The following is an 18972-nucleotide window of genomic DNA, read 5'->3' as shown; positions in this document are numbered from 1 at the left end:
GGAAGGGAGTGGGGTCTAGTGGTTAGAGCAGGGGGGTCAGGTGTATCAGTCTGAGATGGGGGGGGGGGGAGATTCCTTCCCAGCCCCACGTCCGGCGCTCAGCTTGAGAACACAACCTGGCCGGCCGCCGGAAGAGGATTTCCCTGGAGGAGCTCAGGGCAGGAGCCCAGCGCGACTGGGGCTGCTCCCAGGGGAAGGCGAAAGAAAAGCCCCTGACTCCCACCAGCCCACAAAACCCTGCAAGATGCAACCCGCCCACCTGGGGGCGGTTTGGGGCCAGGGAGGAGCTCATGGGAAGAAGGGTGGAGCGTCAGCCCCTAGTGGCTGGCCCACACCGGATAACAGCCCTACTACTGCTGCCAGCCCCACGTCCCCTCTCTTCGCCGCTCTGCAGCGCTAACGGTTCTGCTGCCGTGGAGGGAAGCCCCCTCTTAGCTCAGGCTTGAGGGCTCGTCCCTTCCATGCCCAGGAGGGAACCCATAATCTGCCCCCTGCGTAACACGGGCCAGAGCCAGGCCCTGAATTAACGCCTGGTGGAACACGAGCAGAGGGTTGGAAAAACCACCCCAGCCTGGTGTAAAAGTCGCCAGCGCTGCCGCATCCACCCCCCGCCCCCCAGGAAAGTGTCCCGGGGCGATTCCTCTCCTGGCTACAAACTGACGCCTTAGTTCCACGCGGACTCGGGCCGGCTTCACCTTCCAGCCGTTGGATCCTGTCAGATCTGCCCCTGCCCGACCGCAGAGCCCGGCTTCAGATACGTGTCCCCCACGTAGGTACCGAGACACCCCGAGCCGTCCTCGGCTTCTGCTGAATAGCTCGAGCTCCTGGCGTCGCAGAGAGCCCATGTTCTCCCCCAGGACTCCTGGGTTCCAGCCCCAGCCCCCTACATGCAGCCAGGTCCCTGCTGCACCCTGGACCGGCATTTCAGCTCCAAGCCCCCGCCCCCAAGAATGAGGCAACACCGGCCCAGCCCGTTAAACTGGCACAATAATTTATTCTGAGCCGACCGAGCTGGAATCTCAATGCAGTGGCAGGGGGTGGGGGCCGACCCCCACTAAACACAGCAAGTCATAGTTGGGGGGAGGGGGGCCCCCGCTAGAGCGGAGGCTCCTGGGAAAGCCGTGGGGTAAGCCAGCCCCTGACCCGCCCCCTTCCCCGTGGATGTGCGATGGGTGTCGGCCTGGCTGGGGCGGGACGGGGTCCGTGGCCGGGTCTCTCAATCCACCTCCTCGATGGTGGGGCCGGAGGAGCCTCCGCCAGCCCCGCCGGCCCCCGGGAAGCCCCCGGGCATCCCCCCCGGCATGCCCCCGCCGCCGGCGCCCTGGTACAGCTTGGTGATGATGGGGTTGCAGAGGTTCTGGAGCTCCTTCTGCTGGTGCTCGTATTCCTCCTTCTCCGCCATCTGTGTGTGTGTGGGGGGGAAACAGGGGGGCAGAGTTAACCCTGTGCACGCCAGCCCCAACGCATCCCCCCCGGCTGGTATCCACCCAGGGGAGGGGGGGGGCTCTGTGGCTGTTCCCGCTCATACAGGACAGCGCAGCGGGTCCACCCGGCCCCATCCACTGCTCCCCGAGGCCCCTCAGATCTCGGGAGCCTCCTTCCGGGGTGTGTGTGGGGGGGAACAACGGGGCCCTGGTTGATCTCACGCTCTGCCCCCCCCCCCAGAGGAGGCCGCTAGGAGCCAGGGGAGACGCTCTGGGCTGCCGAGGCCCGTTCGCCCCTGCAGAGCTCCCATGGGAGGCTGCCCCCAGGCCTGGACATCCCCCCGCCGCAGCCCCCGGGCTCTGCAGATGCTGGAACTCGGGCCCGGCTCTCTGCCGCCACCCGGTGGGAGAGGCGCCCAGCTGCAGGCTGCAGCCTATATAGGACCAACCCTGATTGCCTGTAGCTAGATCTACGGAGCTTTTCTTACATGTGGTTGATTGTAATAGATTCACATAAAGGAAGTTTGGCTGCAATGCAAAGGGCCCTACAGGCCAGGGCCCGGAGGTTAGGCTAAGGCAGAGTTAGCGGAGCTATAGTCAGATCTGTTACCTAGATAGGCGCCCACACGTGGCTGAGACACCAAGACAAACAGACACTGGGAGGAAGGTACGAGGGGGTTTCCAAGGTGGCACCCACAGACTTCACAGGTGCACCTCCGGGAAAGGACAGGACTAACCTATGTACAGGTCATGAACACGGAGCAGCACGCGAGGCCGTGGGCTCAGCGCACCCGACCACGTTGTGGGCGAGCAATGAGATCTGGGCAGAGGAGGGAGGGATCTGGCCTGTAAAGGAGCTGAGCCACCTCGCTGGAGTATTCCTCGTCCTCTTCCGTTCTACCTACTGCGACTGCTCCTATTAGTGGGCGTCCCTGTTCGACCGGGCGACGCCTGGTTTCCCTCAGATTTTGTTTGTAGTTTTAGTGGGTTTTGATTTTAAGTTTAAGTCAAGAAAACCCCAAGTTTGCTTCGGTCGCTTCTTCCCGGCTCTGCACCCCTCACTCAAGAGCTGAGGGACCTGACCCGCCAGGCTGGGCCTGTCTCCCGGCACCAGACGATCGAGGACGGGTGCGAGTGCGTTAGCCAAGGCTCCGGAGCCTGGAACACCAGGCGTGTCCTCAGAGCAGTGATGCAATTGTAACTGCCTCACTCTGAGTATTTTACCATTTAATTACTATTTCACAGATTCTAATCAAAAGTCTGTAAGGCCCTATGGGTCTCAGCGGGAGCCTCCCGTCATACCCCCGAGGGTGCTTTGAAAATCCTGTGGGGCCTGATTCGGGACAAGAACTTTTATATTCTGAACAAACGGATCGGTGAGCCTGAAACCCGCATTATCCAAATTAAACACTCTACATCAGTGTGTGTGTGTGTGTGTGTGTGTGTGTGTGTGTGTGTGTGTGTGTGTGTGTGTGTGTGTGTGTGTGTGTGTGTGTGTGTGTGTCCCATTGCTGCTGGTGGGAAGGGTCCTTTCACCTTGTCATGGGGGGAGGGGGAACACCAGCTCCGGGACCATCTAGTGGGGGGGCGGGAGGGGGACCTCCAATCTATCCCACTCCCCCACCAGAGCTGGAGATGGGGGATAAGAGCCAGGACTCCTGGGTTCTCTCCCCAGCTCTGGGAGGGGAGCTAGGGGCTCTCTGAAGCTCTGGTCCCCACCTCTCCCTCACCATGGGCCTCCAGCCATGCCTGGTTCTCCAACTCCTCCCTGTCCCTGGTTCCGGCCCAGCCCAGAGGCCCAGCCCCGCCCCCCCCCCGGTTCCGGCCCAGGCCCCCCCCCCCTCACCTGGTTCCGGTCCAGCCAGTTGATGACCTCGTTGCACTTGTCCAGGATCTTCTGCTTGTCCTCGGGCGCCAGCTTCTCCTTCAGCTGCTCGTCCTCGGCCGTGCTCTTCATGTTGAAGGCCAGGGACTCCAGCGAGTTCTTGGCCGCGATCTTCTCCCGCTGCACCTCGTCCTCCGCTTTGTACTGCTCCGCCTCCTGCACCATGCGCTCGATCTCCTCCTTGCTCAGCCGGCCTGGCGGGGGCAGGAGACCAGCTCAGCACAGGGCTCCCCGGACGCCTGGGTTCTCTTGCCGGCTCGGGGAGGGGAGTCAGGTCAAGTGGTTGGAGCAGGGGGGGCTGGGAGCCAGGACTCCTGGGTTCTCTCCCTGGTTCTGGGCTCCAATGGGTTAGAGCGGGGGGGCTGAGAGCCAGGACTCCTGGGTTCTCTCCCTGGCTCAGGGAGAGGAGTGGGGTCTAGTGGTTAGAGCGGAGGGGCTGAGAGCCAGGACTCCTGGGTTCTCTCCCTGGCTCTGGGGTCCAGTGGTTAAAGTAGGGCCGGGGGCCGGATGCCTGGGTTCTCTCTCTGGCTCAGGGAGGGGAGTGGGGGTCTAGTGGTGACAGCAGGGCCGGGGGCCGGACGCCTGGGTTCTCACCCTTGTCGTTGGTGATGGTGATTTTGTTCTCCTTGCCCGTGCTCTTGTCCACGGCCGAGACGTTGAGGATGCCGTTGGCGTCGATGTCGAAGGTCACCTCGATCTGGGGCACCCCGCGGGGGGCGGGCGGGATGCCCGTCAGCTCAAACTTGCCCAGCAGGTTGTTGTCTTTGGTCATGGCCCGCTCGCCCTCGAAGACCTGCGGCGGGCGCCCGGCAGGGGGTCAGCCTGTGGACGGGCATGGGGTCCCACCAGCCCCCCTCCCCCGAGCTCCCCCCCTTGTCATTCTGGGGGGCTCATCTCTGGGCACCCGCTGCTCTCTGCACCCCTGCCCCAGCCACCCTCCTGGTGATGCCCCCCAGCTGCGGTGCCCCATGCCCATCCTCCCCCCGTCCCCCGCTGTGTCCCTCCCGGTCTGCACCCTCCCCATGTCTCCTAGGCTCCCCCAAACCACACAGCCGTCTGGCTGCACCCCCATGAGCTTTATTCCCTCCCCACACACCTGGATGAGCCCCCCCTGCTCTCTGCACCCCCTTAAAGAGCCCCCCCAATCTGCACCCCCACCTGGCCTGCGCCCCCCAGCTCCGTGCCCACCCCATCCTTGCTCGGCACTACCCACTATGAGCTCTCCAGCCCCCAGCCCCCCGGCCCGGCCCCCCACCTGGATCAGCACGCCGGGCTGGTTGTCGGAGTAGGTGGTGAAGGTCTGGGTCTGCTTGGTGGGGATGGTTGTGTTGCGTTTGATCAGGGCCGTCATGACGCCGCCGGCCGTCTCGATGCCCAGGGACAGGGGCGTCACGTCCAGCAGCAGCAGGTCCTGCACGTTCTCCGACTTGTCGCCCGACAGGATGGCCGCCTGCACCGCTGGGGGGCGGGGGGGGGGGGTCAGCGAGGCACCGGGGTCCCCCCAGCCCGGGCCCAGGATCGGATCCGCCACCGGAGGGGCACCAGGTGGCATCATATATGCACCCACGAATGGCTCATTTGCATAATTTATGCCAAGGGGGGGCTCATTCAGAGACGTGCCCGGGACCCCGTTCGCACGGCCCGTGAAACCACCTGCCCCGTCGCTGCCTCCCCAGGGCTGGGGTGGGGTGGGCCCAAACTGGGGCATCCCCCAATCTCTGCATGGGGGACGGGGGGGGTGGACAGAGTCCTCCAGAGCCGGGAGCCAGCCCCCCCCTGCCCCCGCCATGTCCCCACCCTGGACAGCATCACCCCATCACCTCCAGCCCCACACTCTGCCCCCTTACTCCCATGCCACCAATGTCGACCTGCCCCAGCACTGCCCCTTCCAGACCCATATCTACGCCTCCCGCCCCACCCTGCCCCATCTCCCCTCTGACCTATCCCCAGTGCCCCTCCCAGCCCCTCCCCACAGCTCACCTACCCCTTCTACCTGACCCCCGCCCTTCCGAGCCCCCAGCACACCCCGTCTATTCCTCATTGCCCCTCCGAGCCTTCCCCGCCCCATTTACCCCCATCTGACCCTCCCCACCCTGATCCTTCCCTGCCACCTCTGAGCCCCCATCCACTCCTCTGACTCTCCCCCACTGCTCCATCCCCTTCCCTCCCCATCCAGCCCCTCCAAGCCCCCTCCTCCAAGCTCCTGCCCCGCCCCGGCCCCTCTCCCCATCCGTCACCCCACCCCCACCGGCCCCTCCTCCATCGCCCGCCCCAGCCCCTCTCCCCATCCGTCACCCCGCCCGGCCCTCCCCCATTGCCCTGCCCCGGCCCCTCCATCACCCCTCCCCTCCAGCCCTCCCCACCGGCCCCGCCTCACCGGCCCCGTAGGCCACGGCCTCGTCGGGGTTGATGCTCTTGTTGAGCTCCCGCCCGTTGAAGAAATCCTGCAGCAGCTTCTGGATCTTGGGGATGCGGGTGGAGCCGCCGACCAGCACCACGTCGTGCACCTGGGCCTTGTCCAGCTTGGCGTCCCGCAGGGCCTTCTCCACGGGCTCCAGGGTGCCGCGGAAGAGGTCGGCGTTGAGCTCCTCGAAGCGGGCCCGGGTGATGGCCGTGTAGAAGTCCACCCCCTCGTAGAGCGAGTCGATCTCGACGGAGGCCTGGGTGGAGGAGCTGAGGGTGCGCTTGGCCCGCTCGCAGGCCGTCCGCAGGCGCCGCACCGCCCGCTTGCTGCCCGTCACGTCCCGCTTGTGCTTCCGCTTGAACTCCGCCACCAGGTGGTTGACCATGCGGTTGTCGAAGTCCTCGCCCCCCAGGTGGGTGTCGCCCGCCGTGGACTTCACCTCGAAGATCCCGTCCTCGATGGTCAGGATGGAGACGTCGAAGGTGCCCCCGCCCAGGTCGAAGATCAGCACGTTGCGTTCCCCGCCCACCTGGGGGGCAGGGGGAGATGGAGCACGCCGGGGGGGGGGCAGGGACCCCCGGGTGCCCCCCCGCCCCACTCGGGTCCCATTCCCAACCCCCCCGAGCTAGCTAGCCAGTCCCCACGCCCTCCCAACCGGGCCCAGCCAGTCCTGGATCGGCGCCCCCTAGAGGCCAGGGCAGGGCCCATATCCCATCGCTCTGCCCCCTACCCTGGGGCCAACCAGACCGGGATGCCTGAGCAGGGCCCCCATATCCCACCCCCCCACACTCTGGGGCCAGCCGGTCCCGGATCAGTGCCCCTAGAGGGCAGGACCCCCATATCCCATCATCCCCCCACGCTGGGGCCAGCCGGTCCCGGATCAGTGCCTCCAGGGGGGCAGGACCCCCATATCCCATCATCCCCCCACACTCTGGGGCCAGCCAGTCCCGGATCAGTGCCCCTAGGGGGCAGGGCCCCCATATCCCACCTCCCCACACTCTGGGGCCAGCCAGTCCCGGATCAGTGCCCCTAGGGGGCAGGGCCCCCATATCCCATCATCCCCCCACACCCTGGGGCCAGCCAGTCCCGGATCAGTGCCTCTAGGGGGCAGGGCCCCCATATCCCACCTCCCCACACTCTGGGGCCAGCCAGTCCCGGATCAGTGCCCCTAGGGGGCCGGGCCCCCCTATCCCCCCCCCCCACTCTGGGGCCAGCCGGTCCCGGATCAGTGCCCCTAGGGGGCAGGACCTCCATATCCCATCATCCCCCCACACTCTGGGGCCAGCCAGTCCCGGATCAGTGCCTCTAGGGGGGCAGGACCCCCATATCCCATCATCCCCCCCACACACTGGGGCCAGCCAGTCCCAGAGCAGTGCCTCTAGGGGGGCAGGACCCCCATATCCCATCATCCCCCCACGCTGGGGCCAGCCAGTCCCGGATCAGTGCCCCTAGGGGGGCAGGACCCCCATATCCCATCATCCCCTCACGCTGGGGCCAGCCAGTCCCGGATCAGTGCCCCTAGGGGGCAGGGCCCCCATATCCCATCATCCCCCCATGCTGGGGCCAGCCAGTCCCGGATCAGTGCCCCTAGAGGGCAGGACCCCCATATCCCATCATCCCCCCACGCTGGGGCCAGCCAGTCCCGGATCAGTGCCTCTAGGGGGGCAGGACCCCCATATCCCATCATCCCCCCCACACCCTGGGGCCAGCCAGTCCCGGATCAGTGCCTCTAGGGGGGCAGGACCCCCATATCCCATCATCCCCCCATGCTGGGGCCAGCCAGTCCCGGATCAGTGCCCCTAGAGGGCAGGACCCCCATATCCCATCATCCCCCCACTCTGGGGCCAGCCAGTCCCGGATCAGTGCCCCTAGGGGGGCAGGACCCCCATATCCCATCATCCCCCCACGCTGGGGCCAGCCAGTCCCGGGTGGGCGCCCCCTAGAGGCCGGGGCAGGGCCCCGCGCTCCCTGCTCACCTTCTTGTCCAGCCCGTAGGCGATGGCGGCGGCCGTGGGCTCGTTGATGATGCGCAGGACGTTCAGCCCGGCGATGGTGCCGGCGTCCTTGGTGGCCTGGCGCTGGGAGTCGTTGAAATAGGCCGGCACGGTGATGACCGCGTTGGTGACCGTCTGCGGGGGGATGGGCGGGTCAGTGGAGGCTGGGGCTGCCTCCCCCCCAAAAGGAGGGCGTGTGGGGGAGACAGGACTGGGGGGAAGCTCCCTTCGCATCCCTTCTGCCCCAGAGGGTAACGATCTACTACTGCCGCTGGCTATCGGAGCGCCTCCTCCAGCCCACGGGGGGCGCTCTGGTGCCCAAGGTTCAAACCCTGCCAGAGGCTCATTGAGTGAGGGTGTCTGGCACCTCGGGACACCGGGGTGGTGGGGTCCCCAGGGGCACAGGAGCCCCGGCTGTGGGGCCCAATCCAGGCATTGAGTTCACCGGTTAGCAGGCCTCAGCATACGGGCACTGGCTGCTTAGGACGCTGCCCCCTGCAGGAGGGGGAAGGAACCCACTAGACACCCCCAGAGCCGGGGACAGAACTCAGGAGTCCTGGCTCCCAGCCCCTCTTCCCCCCCCCCACTCAACCCCACTCCCCATCCCAGCTTCCAGAGTAGGGTCCAGCATGGCCCATGCCCCCAAGACCTCCTGGCCCTGCCCCCAGGCATGCCCCGCCCCCAAGGCCTCTTGGCCCCGCCCCCAAGGCCTCACCTTGCCCAGGTAGGCCTCGGCGATCTCCTTCATCTTGGTGAGCACCATGGAGGAGATCTCCTCGGCGTAGAAGGTCTTGGTCTCACCCTTGTACTCCACCTGCACCTTGGGCCGGCCCCCGTCGTTGATCACCTGGAAGGGCCAGTGCTTCATGTCCGACTGCACCACCGGGTCGTCGTAGCGCCGGCCAATCAGGCGCTTGGCATCTGGGCGGGGGGGAGGGGATAGAGGGGTGGGGGTCAGTGGGAGACAGAGATGGGGAATCCCTAGGGGCTCCAGCCTCCACACCCCCTCCCCAGATCAGAAACCCCCCCAGCCCCCTCAGGGGTCCAGCTACCCCTCTGCCCCCTCCCCCTAGGGATCTGATGCCCCCCGGTGTCCCCCCAAGGGGCACCTTGCTCCTCCCTAAAGACAGCATCCCCCACCCCCCACCAAGGGACCCCTATCCTGCCTGGATGAGAACCCACCGACTTGTTCCACAGGGACCAGACTGTCCTTGGCCACCAGCCCAGAGGGGAAAAGCTCCATTCCCCACCCCGAGCCAGCCGGTCGCTACCCGGGGGCTGGATCGGAGCCGGCGCCCCCCGGAGGGGACAGGCCCCGCGTCCTGGCGCTCACCGAAGACGGTGTTGGTGGGGTTCATGGCCACCTGGTTCTTGGCGGCGTCCCCGATGAGGCGCTCGGTGTCGGTGAAGGCCACGTAGCTGGGTGTCGTGCGGTTGCCCTGGTCGTTGGCGATGATCTCGACCTTCCCATGCTGGAAAACCCCCACGCAGGAGTAGGTGGTGCCCAGGTCAATGCCGACAGCTTGGCCCTTCGACATCTTGGCTGCAAAGGGGGAAGGGAGGGGGTCAAATGGGAGGCAGGAGTCCTGGCTCCCAGCCCCACCGATCCCAGCCCCGCCCCCCCTGCTCTAACCACCAGCCCCCACTCCCCTCCCAGAGCCGGGGAGAGAACCCAGGAGTCCTGGCTCCCAGCCCCCCCTGCTCTAACCACCAGCCCCCACTCCCCTCCCAGAGCCGGGGAGAGAACCCAGGAGTCCTGGCTCCCAGCCCCCCCTGCTCTAACCACTAGACCCCACTCCGCTCCCATAGGTATACGAATGTTAACAGAATTTAGTTCAGTAGGATCCACTGTTAAGCTTGAATTCCAGGGTCCCATCTGAGAGCTGTGGGGGGAGATACTGGGCCAGATGGGCCCTGTGTCTGCGGCAGTTTCTAGAGGCTCGGAAGGATGCGATTTTGAAACCCGAGGTCGGTGCCCCGGCCCGGCCCCACACACAACCCCCCCGGCCGCGTTTCTCTCGCTGCTGGACCCATGGGCCGAGGAAGAGCACCGCTGCCCGAGCAGCGCCGGGAACCCCAGCTCCAGTGAGACAGGGATTCCCACGGGAGGCTGGCGATCTCAGCGGCAGTCGTTAAATCGTTCACGTCTGACTCACCCAGAGGAACCAGAGAGCAAGGGTGAAAAATCGGGACGGGTAACAGGATCCTAGAGAAAGCCCCGAACATCGGGACATCTGGTCACCCGAGACCCACCCCCCCAATTTCCTGCAATGGGGAACATTTCAGTAGATTTTTGTAAACACCAATATCATCCGTCAGAATGAGAAACCCCCAATTCTGCCAAATTCTGTCTCGAGATCGACAGGCTAATGTCGTGCGTGTGCGTGTCCCCGTCTGCCCCCCCGCTGGAGGGGTGAGCCCCGTGTCCCCCCCGCTGGAGGGGTGAGCCCCGTGTCCCCGTCCGCCCCCCTGCTGGAGGGGTGAGCCCCGTGTCCCCGTCCGCCCCCCTGCTGGAGGGGTGAGCCCCGTGTCCCCGTCCGCCCCCCTGCTGGAGGGGTGAGCCCCGTGTCCCCCCCTGCTGGAGGGGTGAGCCCCGTGTCCCCAGCTGCCCCCCCGCTGGAGGGGTGAGCCCCGTGTCCCCCCCGCTGGAGGGGTGAGCCCCGTGTCCCCGTCCGCCCCGCTGGAGGTGAGCCCCGTGTCCCCGTCTGCCCCCCTGCTGGAGGGGTGAGCCCCGTGTCCCCGTCTGCCCCCCTGCTGGAGGGGTGAGCCCCGTGTCCCCAGCTGGCCCCCCGCTGGAGGGGTGAGCCCCGTGTCCCCATCTGTCCCCCTGCTGGAGGGGTGAGCCCCGTGTCCCCCCCGCTGGAGGGGTGAGCCCCGTGTCCCCGTCTGCCCCCCTGCTGGAGGGGTGAGCCCCGTGTCCCCGTCTGCCCCCCTGCTGGAGGGGTGAGCCCCGTGTCCCCCCTGCTGGAGGGGTGAGCCCCGTGTCTCCGGCCGTCCCTCTCCGCCGGAGGGGTGAGCCCCGTGTCCCCCCCGCTGGAGGGGTGAGCCCCGTGTCCCCGTCTGCCCCCCCGCTGGAGGGGTGAGCCCCGTGTCCCCGTCTGCCCCCCTGCCGGAGGGGTGAGCCCCGTGTCCCCGTCTGCCCCCCTGCTGGAGGGGTGAGCCCCGTGTCCCTGTCTGCCCCCCTGCTGGAGGGGTGAGCCCCGTGTCCCCGTCTGCCCCCCTGCTGGAGGGGTGAGCCCCGTGGCTCCGGCCGTCCCTCTCTGCCGGAGGGAGCCGAGCGAAGTTGCTGGAACAGCCCCGGTCGGGGCTGCAGACCCTTCCCTGGCCCTGTGCCCCCACCGGTCTTTCTAGAAACACAGGCCTCACTGGCCCCTGGCCCAAGGGGGCGGCCCGCCCGGCTGCCCAGCCAATCGCAGGCCCTGTGCCCCCCCCCAGCCGACCCATGGGGCAGCGCTGCCAGCTGGCAGGGGGCAGGGAGTTTACGCAAGAGAAAGCGGGGGCCCTCCAAGCTCAGGCCTGGGGTAACACCCCCCATCTCCCTGGGGCAGCCTGCTGGTCCCAGGGTACAGCCCATGCCCCCGCCCCACCCCAAAGCCTGGCCAAGACGGCCAGCCCCCCATTGGCACCCCAGAGAGGGAAGCTGCTCATCCCTACTCCCTGTGAAGTAGGGACCCCCCCCACTCTAACCACTAGACCCCACTCCCCTCCCAGAGCTGGGGAGAGAACCCAGGAGTCCGGGCTCTAGCCAGTTGACCTCACTCGGTTGGGGACGATTCTATCAAGTGCAGCCTAGCGCAGCACTCGGGACAGAGCCCGGCCCCGGCTGGGGTCCATGGGCCTTCGCTCTCCTGGAGGCCGGTTTTGGGCACCTGGCCCCACACGCAGGTCCTGGCAGGGCGCTAGAGGACAGCGGTGGGTTTCCAGGGCCACACACGGAGCTCATGCTCCACTGGAGTTAGGACCCGAGTTCTTTACCCCCCCAGCCCGGCTCTCAGACGTCCCGCGCCAGAGCGATAAGAGCTGGAGTCCCCCGGCTCAGAGCCCCGCCCGGCTGTGCCCCTGCCCGAGCGAGGTGGTGAGAGGCTCCGCTAGTCGCCAGTGGCGGGGCCTGTGGTCGGGGCAGGGCGCTGGCTCTGGGGAGTGCCGGGAACGGACAGCGCAGAACGCAGCTCCCAATGTCACAGCCAGCACGAGAGCCGCGTGTCCGAACAGATAGCGGGAACCCAGGAGTCCTGGCTCCCGGCCCTCCCTGCTCTAAGCCACTAGGCGCCCCCGCCCTGGCCCCTGCAACCCAGGGATAGAACCCAGGAGTCCTAATTCGCACCCTGGCTCTGGGAGGGGAGCGGGGTCTAGTGGTTAGAGGCTGGGCGCCAGGACTCCTGGGTTCTCTCCCCAGCTGGGGGGGAGCGGGGTCTAGTGGTTAGAGCAGGGCTGGGAGCCAGGACTCCTGGGTTCTCTCCCCAGCTCGGGGGGAGCGGCGTCTAGTGGTTAGAGCAGGGTGGGGTTGCTGCCAATGCAGCAAGTTGAGCAGTGTGTGTGTGTGTGTGGGGGGGGGGGCAGGACCCTATTTCACAGCCCCCCCCGCCGGGGCTGTCCCTGTCTGGCGCGCCGATAAGGGGGGGGGCGGGGCGTTTGTGGCTCCGTGTTTTGCTCCGATCCGAGCCCCCGTTACAGCCCCAAGGGCGTCGCCCCGGCGCTGCTGCGCCGCTCCAGCCCCCGGGGATCGGGCCCCAGAGCCGCCGGGCGGTTCGGGGAGCGGGGCGGCTCCGGGGGGGGGGGTTTGGAGCCGGGGCTCTGGCGCTACGGGGGCCCCAATGGCGGGTCCCCCCCGCCCCCCGGGATTCGCAGGTCTCGTTTCTGCAGCTTCTGAAACTTCCGAGCTGGGTGGGGGGGTCCCTCCAGTTAACCCCTAAGCCCCCGCTCCCGAGGGGCAGCGCGCCCGGAGCACGAGTGGGGGGGACCCGCCCGCCAGAGCCCCTGCAGCTGGGGATACCCCCCCGCCCCCCCAAACCAGAGACCCCTCCGCCGCGGGGCAAGCCACCCCCTGTGCCCCCACATTCTGCCCAGGCCTCTGGCGGCGAGGGGGGGGAGCTGTTTTAGCTGCAAAGTCTGGGGGTGCCTGGGGGGGTTACCCCTATTTACAGGGCACCTCCCCAGGCGGCAGCACCCCAAGAGGGGCAGGGAGGGGTGAGAGCCAGGGGCTAGGTGGGGGCTGGCTGGCCCGAAGGGGGAGGAAACACCCCGGCCCCCCCGGCCAGCCAGAGAGGGGCGCTGGGTGCTGTGCCAGGGGCCGCCCGCCAGGGACTATTTATGGGGGTGACGCTGTTGTGCCGTATATGGCCCGGGTCCCGGTGGGGAGACCTTCACCGGCCCCAGGAAGGCAAATTATTAGCTCTGCTGGGACGGGGAAACTGAGGCACAAGGGGATTTCTCTCTCCCCCCTCCTCCCGCCACTTAGCAGCCTAGCTAGGGAGAGAACCCAGGAGTCCTGACGCCCAGCCCCCTCCCCCAGTCCACTAGACCCCCCCACTCCCCTGAAGAGCTGGGGGGAGAAACGTCCCTCCCCAAAGTAAGAACCCAGGAGTCCTAGCACCCCCCCACCCCCCGTCAGCCCGGCTCCAGCCAGAGGGAAAACAACAGCGGCGAGCACCAGCCCGGACCCCCCCGCTGCAAGGAACCTGCCCCCCCCAGGTCCCGAAACCCGCCCCCGCTACCTTGGCTCCGTGCGCCCCGGGTAGCTCCGTGCGCCCCAGCTGTGGCTCCGCTCCGGCCCGGCGCGCCCCCCCCCGGGCTATATACGGGCCCGGCCCCCCACCCCGCCGCCCCTTTGCAGAAGCTTCTGGACTTGGCCGCCTGCCTGGGCCAATCGGGGCCGGCCTGGGCCGCTCCGTCACCGGGTCCGGGGGGGCGCAGCTGCCGGAATTGGCATCGGGCTGGGCGCTTTGGGGAGCTGGGAGGGTCCTGGGCTGAGCCGGCCCCGCCCCCATCGGGGGCCCCCTCCCCGAGGGGGAGGGGCTAATTGTAGCCCGGCCAGGGGGTTATTTTGGGACTGGGCAGGTGACACCAAGGGGGGGGGGCGGACCCGCCCCCCCTTTGCCTTGGCATGGAGATGGCTCCAGGGCTGGTTAACCCCCCCCCTGGCAAAAGGAGCCCCCTCCCTGGCCAATGTGGCCCCCAGAGCCCCCCAGCGACCCCTGGCCAAATTCCCCCTCCCCTGCCAATCCCCTTCCAGGCCCATGTGGCCTCGCACAGCCCCACCCCCTGCAGACCCCGGCCAAATGCCCCCAACCGGGCGTCCAGATGTCCTGATTTTCTATTCCCCCCACCCCCGTGCCCCTTTTTCACACTCGCTGGCAGGTCACCCGAACCCCGGAGCCCCCTCCCCTGCCCCCCAGCCCATGGACGAGCTGTTCCAACCGCAGGACAATGCTGGGACCGGAGCGAGTCGGGAGAAAGGGGCCCAACGAGGCCGGGAACTGGAAGGAGGGTCTGAGCCCCCCAGGAGGCAGGTTCTGGGACAAGCTGAGAACTGCCCAACTCCTTTCACAGGCGCATTCCCCAGAACTGCCCCATGGGGCCTGCGGCTTTGGGGGTGGATCGGGGCCGGCGCCCCCTAGAGGGGACAGGCCCCGTGTGCCATTCCCTGCTCCCCCGAGCCAGCTAGCCCCCCGCTCTGCGATCGGATTGGGGCTGGTGCCCTCTAGAGGGGAAAGGCCCCATGCAGTGCTGGGTTCAAATTCTGTTAGAGGTCACAAGTGAAATGAGTTTCCCAGTCTCAAGAAAACCCCCTGAGGGACACTGCAGAACCGGAGCAGAGTTCAGCCTCTCAGCCCAGGGCTGGGCTGACAGGGGCTGCGGGTCGGGAGTGAGGGGCACCAGCAGAGCAGGGGGGGAGGGTTGGGCTGGCAGGGGCTGCGGGTCGGGAGTGAGGGGCACCAGCAGAGCTGGGGTGGGGGGGCGGGAGAGGCTGGAACTGGCACGACCAGCTGTTTACCGGCCTGGATCCGTGTTCCCTTCAAGGCCCGTTATCGACTCTCAGCGCAAAGCTCCTGGCGGGATCGTCCTGGGGCTCGGCGGGCGCAGAGATCTCTGCTCCTGTGGCTGAGCTGTGGCCTAATCCTGATCCCCCAATAACCCCCCAGGATCCCCAAACCCCACCTGATCCCCCAGATCCCCCAATACCCCAGACCCCCCAAACCAACCTGCTCTCCCCAATTACTCCCCAGATCCCCCAAACCCCATCGGATCCCCCAATAACTTTCTTATGGCCAATTTCCCCCTCCCATCTCCGCCCTGTGCAGCCCCCCACCACGTGCTCAGGCCCCCTTTACCCACCCTCCTGTCGGGGCCTGGAGACCCCGATGGGGGCAGGGACCTGCTGCAGCAGCTGGTGCTCAGTGGACTCCCAAGCCGGCAGGCTGGGGCAGTGGAGGGGGGAGCTCTGGGGTCCTGGCATCAGGTCCCCCTCGGACAGACACGCTGTGTCTAACTGCTACGGAACCCCCCACCCAGGGACACCCCCCCCCATATGGAATCAGAGCCACAGACCCCGGGGGTTGGAAGGACCCACAGGGGTCGGCTAGTCCCAGCCCCTGCCAAGAGGCAGGATTGGTTGGGTCTAAACCGGGGTTCTCAACCCTCGCTGCACCGCGACCCCCTTCTGACCATAAACAGTGCTCCACGACCCTGGGGGGGGGGGGAAGCCTGAGCCCGCCTGAGCCCCGCGGCCCTGGGGGGGAGGCGAAGCCAACGCGCGAGCCCCACACGGGGCCTGTAACCTGAGCCCACAGCCCAGGGCTGAAGCCCTCGGGTTTCGGCTAGAGTCCTGGCCCGCCCCAAGCACCTGCTTGCTGTGCTGGTGCCCGGAGCCGGCCCTGCTGGCCAGTGAGGATCGGGTTTTAGTCCTGGGCCCCAGCAAGTCTGAGCCAGCCCCGGCCACCCTGTTAAAATGGGGTCCCGACCCCCAGTCTGAGAACTGCTGACAGATGCTGTCCAGCCTCCTCTCGAAACCCTCCAGTGAAGGAGCTTCCAGGAGCTCTGGAGGCGTCTGGGCCACTGGCCGTTCTTACAGCTGGGGAGTTTGTCCTGAGGTTTAACCTAAATCTGCTCTGCGGCAGTTTGAACCGGTTGCCTCTTCTCCTGTCCTCTGTGACCAGAGAGAACAACTTGTCTCCATCCTCTTTGCGGCAGCCTTGCGAGTATCTGAAGACCCCGATCACGTCCCCCCTTAATCTCTTTTCCAAACAAACCAGCCCCAGTTCCTTCAGCCTTTGCTCCTATGACTTGCGTTCCGTCCCTTTGAGCATCTTTGTCGCTCGCCTCTGGGTCCTTTCGTTTCTCTCCATCCTTTCTATGCAGCGGTGACCAAAACTGGACACCGTCCCCCAGCTGAGGCACAGAGCGGTCCTGGCCCCTCCCGCGACTCGCATGCTCTGCTAATGCAACCTGACAATGCATTTGTTGTGATCCGCCCCGACGCCCAGCTCCTTCTCATCAGGGCTGCGGCCAGGCCAGGCCTCCCCCATCCATATTGGGGCACTTGCTTTTTCTTCCCTAGGCGGAAGAACCTTCCCTTTGTCTGGCTTGAATTTCATTGTCGTCTACAGCCCAGTTCTCCAATTTCTCAAGGTCCCTCTGAATCCTGGCGCATCCTCCAAAGTGTTGGCAACTCGCCCCCCCAGTTGTGTGTCCTCTGCAGAGCTGATCAGTCTCCTCCCTAGTCCTACACCCAGGGCATTGACACCCAGGGGTGTTAAACACCACGGGGCCCAGAACAGAGCCTGTGGAGCCCTACTTGGGACCTCCCTCCAATCCCACGTGTCCTTCCATTCACTTACTCCTTGTTTGCGGTTGTTTAACCCAGTTTTTACCCACTTCATGGCCGCATTTCCCCAGCTGACCTATCAGACCGGCCTGTCACGGAGGTCACAGGTTCCGGGTCTCTCAGTCCCTCGCAGCGGCCGGGCCGGAGCAGCTGTCAGCCCCCCCGCCCCAGGAGCTGCGGCAGGGCCGGAGCAGTGGCTAGTGGTCAGCCCCCAGGGCCGGAGCAGTGGCTAGTGGTCAGCCCCGGGGCCGGAGCAGTGGCTAGTGGTCAGCCCCGGGGCCGGAGCAGTGGCTAGTGGTCAGCCCCCGGGGCCGGAGCAGTGGCTAGTGGTCGGCCCCTGGGGCTGGAGCAGTGGCCGGTGCTCAAGGCCCCGGTAGTTGCCCCCGCCCCCGCTGGGTATCTTTATTAACACTCAGGGGCAAGTCACAGGCTTCCGGGAATTTTTGTTTCTTGCCCGCGACCCGTCCGTGACTTGTACTGAAAATACCCGGGACAAAATCTTACCCGCAGTCCCGTGGGACGGGGACGGGGACGGGCGCCCGGCTGCACTGCGGGGCCATTCCATCCCCTGCATCCCCCCTCCGCCAAACCCGCTCCCCTGGCAAAGCCGGGCGCCGGGCTGGTCGCCCCGGGACTCGCGGACTGAATGTTGGACACTTGCTCGAGTCGCTCCCCAGGGACGGAGGTCGGGCTGGGCTAGACTCCAGCGCTGCCCGGCTCCATGGGGGCACCATGTCAGCCTCTCCCCAGCCACGGAGCCCCCCTCCCCAGCCAGAGACCCCCCCGGGAACTCCCCTCCCCAGCTAGGGAACCCCCCAGGGAACCCCCGCCAGCCACGGACCCCCAGGAACCCCACCCAGCCAGAGAACCCCCCTCCCCAGCCAGCGACCCCCCCAGAGAACCCCCCTCCCCAGCCAGAGACCCCCCCAGAGAACCCCCCTCCCCAGCAGAGACCCCCAGGAACCCCCCCAGCCACAGACCCCAGGAACCCCACCCAGCCAGAGAACCCCTCCCCAGCCAGAGACACCCCCGGGAACCCCTCCCAGCTAGGGACCAGGGATCCCTCGCCCCAGCCAGGGACCCCAGGACCCCCTTCCCTCCATGCCCCCCCAGGCGCTGTGAGCAGGGCAGTGACTGGCTCAGCAGGGCCCAGGGGCCGGGCTCACGGCTCCTCCCCCACAGCCAATCAGGGAGGCCGTTGGAAGAGCTCGGCCAATGGGGTGGGAGCTGCTCGGCCAATGGGGTGGGAGCTGCCCCCTCTCCTGCCCCGCCCTGCTGGGTCTGTCACATCCTCCTGGCGCCCTCCTCCTCCTCATCCCCACCCCGCCGGTAACCATGGCAACCTGGGGGGCCTGGGATGGGGGAGAGAGCGGCACCCCCCCAGCTCAGCCGGTGCCCCTCACTCCCGACCCGCAGCCCCTGCCAGCCGAGCCCCTGGCTCTGCGCCCCCTGCGCCCCCAGAGCTGGGCTGGCAGGGGCTGCGGGTCGGGAGTGAGGGGCACCGGCAGGGCTGGGGGCAGGGCTGGGTCGGGAGTGAGGGGCACCGGCAGGGCTGGGGGCAGGGGCTGCAGGTCGGGAGTGAGGGGCACCGGCAGGGCTGGGGGCAGGGGCTGCAGGTCGGGAGTGAGGGGCACCGGCAGGGCTGGGGCGCAGGGGCTGCGGGTCGGGAGTGAGGGCACCGGCAGGGCTGGGGGCAGGGGCTGTGGGTCGGGAGTGAGGCACCGGCAGGGCTGGGGGCACCGGCAGGGCTGGGGGCAGGGGCTGCGGGTCGGGAGTGCGGGGCACCGGCAGGGCTGGGGGGGGCGCAGGGGCTGCGGGTCGGGAGTGAGGGGCACCGGCAGGGCTGGGGGCAGGGGCTGCGGGTCGGGAGTGAGGGGCACCGGCAGGGCTGGGGGCAGGGGCTGCGGGTCGGGAGTGAGGGGCACCAGCCGGGCTGGGCTGGCTGGGGGCTGCGGGTCGGGAGTGAGGGGCACCGGCAGTGCTGGGGGGGGCAGGGCTGTGGGGCGGGAGTGAGGGGCCCCGGCTGGGCTGGGGGGAAGGGGCTGCGGGTCGGGAGTGAGGGGCACCGGCAGGGCTGCGGGGACAGGGGCTGCGGGTCGGGAGTGAGGGGCACTGGCAGGGCTGGGGGCAGGGGCTGCAGGTCGGGAGTGAGGGGCACCGGCAGGGCTGCGGGGGCAGGGGCTGCGGGTCGGGAGTGAGGGGCACCGGCAGGGCTGGGCTGGCAGGGGCTGCGGGTCGGGAGTGAGGGGCACCAGCAGGGCTGGGGGGGGCCGGGGCTGCGGGTCGGGAGTGAGGGGCACCGGCAGGGCTGGGCTGGCAGGGGCTGCGGGTCGGGAGTGAGGGGCACCGGCAGGGCTGCGGGGGGGCAGGGGCTGCGGGTCGGGAGTGAGGGGCACCGGCAGGGCTGGGGGGGGCAGGGGCTGCGGGTCGGGAGTGAGGGG

The 18972-nt window shown here is 67.6% G+C and overlaps 1 protein-coding gene across 4 annotated transcripts; it reads right to left on the bottom strand.

Moving 5' to 3' along the window:
• Positions 1 to 969: 969 nt before the first annotated feature.
• Positions 970 to 15178, bottom strand: LOC120390270 (heat shock cognate 71 kDa protein-like). Of its 4 annotated transcripts, none has more exons than XM_039512805.1 (9): positions 15043 to 15178; positions 9041 to 9250; positions 8423 to 8628; positions 7690 to 7842; positions 5687 to 6242; positions 4565 to 4767; positions 3904 to 4102; positions 3271 to 3503; positions 970 to 1402 (listed from the first exon to the last, which is right to left on the bottom strand). In XM_039512805.1, the coding sequence occupies exons 1-9, from the start codon at positions 15161 to 15163 to the stop codon at positions 1217 to 1219; spliced, it is 2067 nt and encodes a 688-aa protein (XP_039368739.1). In that variant the 5' UTR covers positions 15164 to 15178; the 3' UTR covers positions 970 to 1216. The 4 variants fall into 4 exon arrangements, with proteins under 4 accessions (XP_039368739.1, XP_039368742.1, XP_039368741.1 ...); XM_039512808.1 differs by having other exon boundaries at positions 15083 to 15103; XM_039512807.1 differs by lacking the exon at positions 15043 to 15178 and adding an exon at positions 14702 to 14824.
• Between the last annotated feature and the right edge of the window lie 3794 nt (positions 15179 to 18972).

This window comes from Mauremys reevesii, linkage group 24 (assembly GCF_016161935.1).
Source record: "Mauremys reevesii isolate NIE-2019 linkage group 24, ASM1616193v1, whole genome shotgun sequence".
In the NCBI taxonomy this organism is placed as follows: domain Eukaryota; kingdom Metazoa; phylum Chordata; order Testudines; family Geoemydidae; genus Mauremys; species Mauremys reevesii.
The sequence above is the reverse complement of the archived record's forward strand: the minus strand, read 5'-3'. Positions and strand labels throughout refer to the sequence as shown.

Bases quoted from the DNA above. Each gene is read 5' to 3' on its own strand.
- LOC120390270 (XM_039512805.1), bottom strand. From the start codon at position 15,163: ATGCCAGGACCCCAGAGCTCCCCCCTCCACTGCCCCAGCCTGCCGGCT. The intron at 9,251-15,042 runs GTGGGTAAAGGG...CCCCCTTTGCAG, and splicing joins CTCCAGGCCCCGACAGGAGG to CCAAGATGTCGAAGGGCCAA. The intron at 3,504-3,903 runs GTGAGAACCCAG...TGCCCCCGCCAG, and splicing joins CACCATCACCAACGACAAGG to GCCGGCTGAGCAAGGAGGAG.